Here is a 9,184-nt window from a genome sequence, read left to right on the forward strand (position 1 = left end):
TGCTGGCATGGGACCTCGATGAGGCCTGGGTCCAGGATGTCCATAGCGGAGACACAGCACATCCAGGCCATAACCTTCCCAGTCAACCAGGTACTGGAAATCCCTGCCCCGAGGTCGAACCTTCAGGAGGCGTCTCACGCCGGTCAGCCGTCAATGAGACGGGGGAGAGGAGTGGGCCTGAAAACAGGAGACAAGGGGCAGTCCGACATAGTTTTAACTTTAGACAAAGAAAAGGTAGGAAAAATACAGAGGGTACGGGGCAACAGAGTGCGAACAGCAGAGGGATTAATGATCTTGGAGAGGGGGGGAAAGGTCTCGGCTTCCAGGGTAGTAGCCACGGCAATATAGCGGCGTGCCAGTGCATCAGGCTTGACCTTTTTGGATGCAAAGTGTCCCAGGTCTTACTGAACCCCTTCCAGAGGTCCTGGTACTCTGCGAAGCTGGCAGAGAGGCCCGGAGCAATTTCCAAGCCCCCAGGATGTCACGTGGCAGGCAGAACTGACTTTAGGCAATGAGTGTGGCAGGACAGGCTCCAGCCCACGATGGCACCAGAAGCCCAGTCAATAGAGGGATTGTGTTGCTGGAGCGAAGAGAATCCCAATTCCACAGGAAACTGCTGAGACTCAACCAGCAGGAATTGGATCGTCTCGCTGTGGTTCCCCGACACTCGTAGGTTGACGGGGGTGGTCTGGTGGGTGACATGGCCTATAGAGCGCCTGTCCAGCGCTCTACCACCCATGGGAATGGAGAGGGGTTGAGTGGGGTTGCCCAGCTCGGATGCCAGGGTAACGTACATGAGACTCACATCGGCCCCCGAGTCGATGAGTACCTGGAGAGACTTGGACTGGTCGCCCCACCGCATGATGGCATGAAGAGGGGGGCGAGCAAGGGGAGACGAGACCAGAGTACTCACTCCAACGAATGAGCTAGGTCTCTTGAAGGGACAGGTAGACACATAATGACCGGCAGTACCGCAATACAAACAGCTCTGGGTCTCAAGTCTGCGTACCTCGTTCTGCTGGAGACAGCCTAGCCCTGCCGAGCTGCATCGGCTCGGGAAGAGGTGAATCGGCAGTCTCCGGAGGATCTTGGAGGGACTCGGGTAAGCTCGGATCCTCTCGGGGACGTAGACGCCGGGGACTTCCGGAGTTCATCAGATGCAAGGTGGGATCTCTGAGTGAGCGATTGGGACCGCAATCGGATCTGTTCTACCTCCTACGTTCCCGTAGCCAACCATCGATCCGGATGGTTAAAGCAATGAGTGAGTCGAGATCCGTTGGTAGATCTCTGGCTGCCAGGTTATCCTTTACCTCCTCTGAAATCAGCACAGGAACGTGTCGAACAGCGCTTCCGGGTTCCAGGTACTCTCTGCTGCTAGCGTGCAGAACTCCACCGCATTGTCTGCCACACTGAGGGTGTCCTGCCGAAGCTGGAGTAACTTCCGGGCAGCCTCTCTCCCAGACACTGGAGCCTCAAAAACCTTTCTTATCGCCGCCAAGAATACCTTCTGACTGAGGTAGATGGAGGATTGTTGCTCCCACACCACAGTGGCCCAGGCGAGTGCCCTCCCGGACATCAGCGTAATAATGTACGCTATCTTCAAGCTGTCCGAGGTGAATGAAGAAGGCTGTAGCTCAAAAACGAGGGATCACTGGGAGAGAAAGCCCCAGCAGGTTCTGGAATCTCCATCGTAGCGCTCCGGGGGAGGTAAGCGGGGTTCCCGGGAAACCGGGGTGATGGTGCTCCTACCAGCCAGGTTACTGAGGGGCTGGGAGGTTACCGTCGTGGTAGGCTGCCTGGAAGGCAAACTACGGAATTGCTCCGGCAACGCGTCCAATACTAGCTCGTGACATTCGGCCACATCCTGGAACCCTTTCATCAAACCGCAAAGCAACTCCTCGTGTCTACTAATGATGGCTCCTTGGGAGGAGATGGCATTGCGGAGCTGGTCCAAGTCTACTGGGTCAGTCATGGCCAGTTCATACTATCAGGTTTCAGGTAAGACCCAAATGCAGACCGTGTTGAAGTAGGGGCAGGCAACAGGGGCAGGCAAAAGACAGGTCAGGACAGGCAGGGGTCGATAATCCAGAGTAGTGGCAAAAGTACAGGACAGCAGGCAGGCTCAGGGTCAGGGGCAGGCAGAGTGGTCAGGCAGGCGGGCTCAGAGTCAGGACAGGCAAGGGTCAAAACCAGGAGGACGAGAAAAAGAGAGACTGGGGAAAAACAGGAGCTGAGAAAACGCTGGTTGACATGATTCACATGTCCATATGTCACGCCCTGGTCTGTTTCACCTGTCCTTGTGCTTGTCTCCACCCCCCTCCAGGTGTCGCCCATCTTCTCCACTTATCCCCTGGGTATTTATACCTGTGTTTTCTATCTCTCTGTGCCAGTTCGTCTTGTTTGTTCATGTCCAATACAGCCCCATGCAGCTGGTTGGCGGCTGTACAAAAGCCCTCAGAGTGGAGCAACATCCTACTGCGATGAACTTGATCAACCAAGTTGATTTCACCTGTTGACTCTCTCTCACTGCCACACACTTTTCACTAATGCCAAGACAGCGCGAGACATAGGATAAATGTGCTCTGATGGAAACAATACAGGTAGGATAGTCTGTAGCTCGTTAATATCACCTGCTCTGAAATCTGCTCAAATAGTATTTACTCACATCACTCAAGAAGATCTAAATACATATTCTCATGACACTGAGTGTGATCACATGGTTATGGTTGACATTCAGATGCAGCTTGGACGTTTCACCTGTAAAACAAGATGAATTTATCATTCATGATTAACAGTGATGATGGCCTCTTTTTGAAATTAGATAGGAATCATTTCTTGATTAAGGGTATTAAAAATACAAACATTGATTAAAGTCAATGTGTGTAGGCATAGGGAGACGTTGCATTTGGATTAAGTGTTTTATGCATATAAAATGTTATTATTCAACAGGCTACGGTGCAAACGTTGATTGAGAAATTACGTCATTTTCATATTTTTTTACGCTCCGGCACCTAAGAAAATAGCACTTTACCACTGAATATAACAGGATAAACCTGCAATGACACTATTGCTAGACATCTTTGTTTCGACTTTTACTTACTTTGTGTAAAGTCTGAAAGGTCTCATCATACAAGTATTTTGTTAAAATGGGTTAAACAGTTGCTCTGCTGGACAAACTGTAATACATTCCTGTGGGATTTTACCTTAAGTAATGTGTACAGGGAAGGTTTCCTGTAATTTTTCTTAAAATTTTCTCAAAACAAAATATCATATAATTGAAATCAGTAAACTTCAGGGAACACCTATATGACGTTTTAGTATTTACATGTAAACTACTGGAACTAGCCATGAAAACATATACACAAAAAAGTAATTTGGCACGTGTTTTCACCACATTTATACTAAAAGTTTAAAGGATCCATTACATTTTTATGCCATTTTATTGGGTTTTCCAGACTCCCTCAAAAATGTTAAGCCATCATTGGGCTGTATTTACCAATTATTTGTTAAGTTAATCTCATCCAATATGGCCCCACACTGCTGGTTGGTGGCCATATTGGAAATGGCCATCAGGGGAGTAATGGACAAAATCTGTGATGGCACTATAGGCAAAAATACCTCTTTAGACACGCCCCAGCTGTGTGAAATTTGGTGGCTTTATCACTATCACATTTTATTAAAATTGCTGCCCTGGTTGACTGTTTTTTGCTTCCCAGACTGCCTCCAATCTTTAGAAATGTCCTTAAGGTATCTAGTATTACTGTACCATGTTTGATACTTGTATCATAAAGTGAAACGATCTCAGGTATATTTGTTTGTTTTCCGCTGGACTAAAAGGTAAAAAGTGATCTGCTTGAGCACTGTATTTGTACATTATATAATTTATCAATACAGGGACGCAATGATATTTACATTTTAGTAATTTAGCAGACTTACAGTTAGTGCATTCATCTTAAGATAACTAGGTGGGACAACCACATATCACAGTCATTGTAAGTACATTTCTCCTCAATAAAGTAGCGATCAGCAAAATCAGAGGTAGAAAGGACCTACAGCGGGCTCTCCTGGAGGAAGAGCAGCTCCGTCTTGTGGAGGTTGAGCTTAAGGTGTTGGGCCGACATCCAAACTGAGATATCTGCGTGTCACCACGTGGGTGTCAGAAGGGGAAAGTAGAAAAGTAGTTGAGAGTCATCCAAATAGCCATGATAGGAGAGACCATTGAGAGGATATGACGGAGCCGAGTGACTTGGAGTATAGAGAAGAGATCTTTGACTGAAGGAAAGCAAATCAGAATTAGCTATAGCATGGACAGCTCTATCCACCCCGTGACATATGTAGTAGGGCTGGAGTAGCCTATTCTGATACGCTCCAAGTGGCTTATCCAAATGGTTTGAGAGAACGCCAGATTAGGTTGGCTGAGAGCTGAGGGGCTTCATTAACACGATCCTCAGAATCCACTGCATCCAACAGTATTAAAGCAGTGGTTAATTAAAGCAGTCTTCCCATAGGACCAAACCTAATTAGCCAGCCCAACGCAGTAGTACAGACAATGCACCGTTTGAGATGTGAAGTGTGGCTGAATATGAGGGGGATAAGAAGATTAGGAGAGAGAGCGAGAGAGAAAGAGAGAGAGAAAGAGAATGAGTGGGGTGGGGGGCAATACACAACATCAATGATAACTGGTGTCAATTGTCAAAAAGTAGACATAAAAACACTGCTTATTGTCATGATAAAAACAACACTGCTTATTGTCATGATAAAAACAGCACTGCTTATTGTCATGATAAAAGCAATTGTTACGCTCGTCATAAACATTGGACCAAGGTGCAGCGTGGTAGCCGAACATTTTACTTCTATTTAAAATGAACACCGACAAAACAACAAAATACAACACGACCGTCAAGTTCTGCAGGCTACACAGCAACTATGCAAAAACAAGATCCCACAAACTAAGGTGGGAAAAAGGCTGCCTAAGTATGATCCCCAATCAGAGACAAACAAAGAAATAGAAAAACTAGAATGCCCACCCAAATCACACCCTGACCTAACCAAATAGAGAAATAAAAAGGCTCTCTAAGGTCAGGGCGTGACAACAACACTGCTTATTGTCACAATAAAAACAAGTGACATGTTTCCAGCATTTCCACAACCATTGTGTACACACTTCATAGTTGGGTAATTAAGTCCATATTGTCAATGTTAGTAATAGGCAGGGCTGAGCTGAAGTCTCTAATTTTGTTGTGGTAGTTAATTGAAGGGTTTATCATCATGTCGCACAGTCAAAGTCATAGATGTTGATAACGTCCCATAGGACCAAACCTAATCAGATGGCCTCAAGCAGTGGTAAGGACACTGCACAGTCTGAGATGTGAAGTGTGGCTGAACATGTAGATGGAAGAGAGAGTGTGAGCGAGGGGTGGGGGACGGGTGGGGGACGGGACGGGACGGGGGCGAGGGGGTTAAGTGGCTGTGATTTGTATCCACCAAAGTAGCAAACGTAAAAATCACTTTTTACTTTGCCTTACATGGTAAAAACAAGTGACATGCATTCCAGCATTTTCGGACCCATTATGTCAACATACTGGGTCATTAAATCTATGGCCATTGCTGGTACTAGACAAGGCTGAGTTGTAGTCTATTTTTGCTGCAATTTGCACTATGTGGTAAATTCAAATCAAATCAAATGACATATTATTAGTCACATGCGCCGAATACAACAGATGTAGACCTTACAGTGAAAGAGAGAGAGAGAGAGAGAGAGAGAGAGAGAAAAAAAAGAGAGAAAAATATATATATAGAGAAAGAGAGAAATATATATATATATATATATAGAGAGAGAGAGAGAGAGAGAGAGAGAGAGAGAGAGAGAGAGAAAAAAAACATATATATATATATAGAGAGAGAGAGAGAGAGAGAGAGGGGGGGTGTTCAGAGTGGTGTACAGCACCACTGAGAGGGCAACTAGTCATTTTACTATCTCTGTGGATATTAGATGGACTTGAGTTATGAAGCTCAGACCTTTCCTAACCATGGTAAGCTCCTTTTTTTTGCAATCATTGTAATTGTTATATATCTTTGTCATCTCACATGATAAATGACATAGTCATTGACTTATATTTGTATCTCATTTTGAAGGGGAAAAAATGTACTGTTATATATTCTGGGAAATCTTAGAATCATTTGTATCTATATTTTTTCAGGATTTTTGTCAACTGTTCCACCTCAAGGCAAATTAAAGCAGAAGAAAGGTGCCAACAGAAAAACACCATGGAGAATACTACTGACACCTCTCAAGATGTCTTAAATTTCACACAGAGTGAAGTTCTGACCAATATGCCACAGAACTCCATTGAAGTGCAAGTTATAACAATTGTTCTCGCACTTATAATATGTGGAGTTGGGATTGCGGGGAATATTATGGTGGTGTTGGTTGTGCTGCGTACCAAGCACATGATGACCCCTACTAACTGTTATCTTGTCAGTCTGGCTATTGCGGACCTTGTCGTCCTTTTAGCGGCAGGTTTACCTAATATTTCCGAAGTAGTCGACTCTTGGATATACGGTTACGCTGGGTGCCTTTGTATCACATACCTGCAATATCTGGGTATCAATGTATCATCCTGCTCCATCACAGCCTTCACCATTGAGCGTTACATTGCTATCTGCCACTCCATCAAGGCGCAATTTATTTGCACCGTGTCTCGGGCGAAGAGGATAATTGCCTGTGTGTGGATTTTCACCTCGCTGTACTGCATAATGTGGTTCTTTTTAGTGGACACGAACGAAACCTTCTACGCCGATGGGGTGGTGGTCAGCTGTGGTTACCGTGTCTCCAGAAACCTCTACATGCCAATTTACTTCCTAGACTTTACTTTGTTTTACGTCGTCCCTCTCATTGTGGCTACTGTACTGTACGGTCTTATCGCAAAGATTTTATTTATGAGCCCCTTGCCAACCAATCTCAACGACAGATGTGAAGGTTCTATACACCAGGGGCGATTTTCCAGCAACGTGAAGGTGTCGGGCAAATCGAACAAGGGTGCAGTGACGTCAAGAAAACAGGTAAGCTACATTTTGTAAATTATTGTGGAAAATAGTAATCAAAGACTTTTAAATTGACAAAATACTCTGCGAAATGTGTTCAAATAATAATTTAGGCTACAATATACAAAATAATTCCACTTTGAAAGTGTATCAATGTAGTGTGTAGTTTATCTACACAATGCAGGCTAGTGCATAGTTCATCAATGTAGTGTGTAATTTATCTACACAATGCAGGCTAGTGCATAGTTCATCAATGTAGCGTGTAATTTATCTACACAATGCAGGCTAGTGCATAGTTCATCAATGTAGTGTGTAGTTTATCTACACAATGCAGGCTAGTGCATAGTTCATCAATGTAGTGTGTAATTTATCTACACAATGCAGGCTAGCGCATAGTTCATCAATGTAGTGTGTAGTTTATCTACACAATGCAGGCTAGTGCATAGTTCATCAATGTAGTGTGAAGGATAAAGCAGCAGGCTCATAGTAATGGTTTCAAAGTTCATGACATCCTGTTATTATCACCTTACATTAATTATAGCTTTGTTTAAATCAAATCAAATATATTTATAAAGCCCTTCTTACATCAGCTGATATCTCAAAGTGCTGTACAGAAACCCAGGCTAAAACCACAAACAGCAAGCAATGCAGGTGTAGATGCACGGTGGCTAGGAAAAACTCCCTAGAAAGGCCAGAACCTAGGAAGAAACCTAGAGAGGAACCAGGCTATGAGGGGTGGCCAGTCCTCTTCTGGCTGTGCCGTGGAGATTATAACAGAACATGGCCAAGATGTTCAAATGTTCATAGGTGACCAGCAGGGTCAAATAATAATAATCACATTGGATGTCGAGGGTGCAACAGGTCAGCACCTCAGAAGTAAATGTCAGTTGGCTTTCCATAACCGATCATTCAGAGTATCTCTACTGCTCCTGCTGTCATCATTAGACTGTTCTACTTACACCAGAAAAAAAAGTTTTGTCTTTGCAATTTGAAATGTAGTCCTAAAGGCCCTTTCATCAGTCAAACAAACAACCAGAAACATTTGAGTCAATTATTATGACACTGTAGTAACATTTACAGTATTATGAAGAACCAGAATATTTTAACACCATTTTTTCTATAATTGCCTCCCCCCCCCCCTGTAATTTAGGTTACAAAGATGCTAGCAGTGGTGGTGATTCTTTTCGCCTTGCTCTGGATGCCATACCGGACACTGGTGGTGGTCAACTCTTTCATGGACCCACCCTACCTCAACACGTGGTTCTTGCTCTTCTGCCGCATGTGCATCTACATCAACAGCGCCATCAACCCAATCATCTACAACCTCATGTCTCAGAAGTTCCGGGCCGCCTTCAAAAAGCTTTGCAAGTGCAAGGGCCAAGACCCAGAGAAAGTTACCAAGTACAGTGTGCCGATGTATTACAGTGTCATGAAAGACTCTTCCCGTGAGAGCCCTGAGCAGACAGAGCAGGAGGATGTCAGCAGCTTTGGTAACACTAGTGTTAAGAGGGTCAACTTCACAGATGAGTGTGGGGACACCGGCACTATGTTCAGCATTGCCTGACAGAAGGACAAAATTGAGAGCAGTTCTTTGTGTGAAATTAGGTTTTATAAAGGCCATGTGCGTCAGGTCACCATTAATGTGATGTACAGTAATTTTGCCATATGTGTCAAAGGTCAGTACTAATGTACTTTTTTCTTGTACATACACTTTGTCATTTACTGTTGAAATGTATTGACCATCTGTTATATTCTACATTCTTATAGCACAGCCCAAACCTACAGTATATCACCTGATATTTAGGTAGAGAGTTTCTAGTTAAAAACCCATTGTCTGCTTGTTAAAAGACATTCAGTCAACCAAACAATCTAATATATTGGCTGTAGAACTCATGAGGGTTGGAGACCATCCTGGTATTAATCTTTGCATTTTAATCAGAAACTCATTCCAACTTAGAGCAGCAGGTGGATGGACTAGTTAGTCAATCAATAACAATAATGAATCAATTAAGATCCAGGTAGAAACAGAAACAACAGGACTGCAGCCTCTGAGTTGTGGACTCCTATCATTTACAAGAAGTAAAGACTTGAATGTCAGCTTGAATGTCACATGACTAATATCATCAAAACACCTTTATGC

The 9,184-nt window shown here is 44.1% G+C and overlaps 1 protein-coding gene across 1 annotated transcript; it reads left to right on the top strand.

Moving 5' to 3' along the window:
* Positions 1-6,213: 6,213 nt before the first annotated feature.
* On the top strand, positions 6,214-8,733 carry LOC106567338 (thyrotropin-releasing hormone receptor). The gene is made up of 2 exons (XM_045692734.2): positions 6,214-7,062; positions 8,195-8,733. Exons 1-2 carry the CDS (start codon positions 6,268-6,270, stop codon positions 8,606-8,608), a joined length of 1,209 nt encoding a protein of 402 aa, XP_045548690.1. The 5' UTR covers positions 6,214-6,267; the 3' UTR covers positions 8,609-8,733.
* The last annotated feature ends 451 nt before the right edge of the window (positions 8,734-9,184 follow it).

The sequence above is a fragment of the Salmo salar genome, chromosome 13 (genome assembly GCF_965601325.2).
Source record: "Salmo salar chromosome 13, fSalSal1, whole genome shotgun sequence".
Taxonomy (NCBI): Eukaryota; Metazoa; Chordata; class Actinopteri; order Salmoniformes; family Salmonidae; genus Salmo; species Salmo salar.

Excerpts from the sequence above, each read along its gene's own strand:
- LOC106567338 (XM_045692734.2), top strand. The coding sequence starts at position 6,268 with ATGGAGAATACTACTGACACCTCTCAAGATGTCTTAAATTTCACACAG. Across the intron at positions 7,063-8,194 it reads CAGTGACGTCAAGAAAACAG|GTTACAAAGATGCTAGCAGT; the intron begins GTAAGCTACATT and ends CCTGTAATTTAG.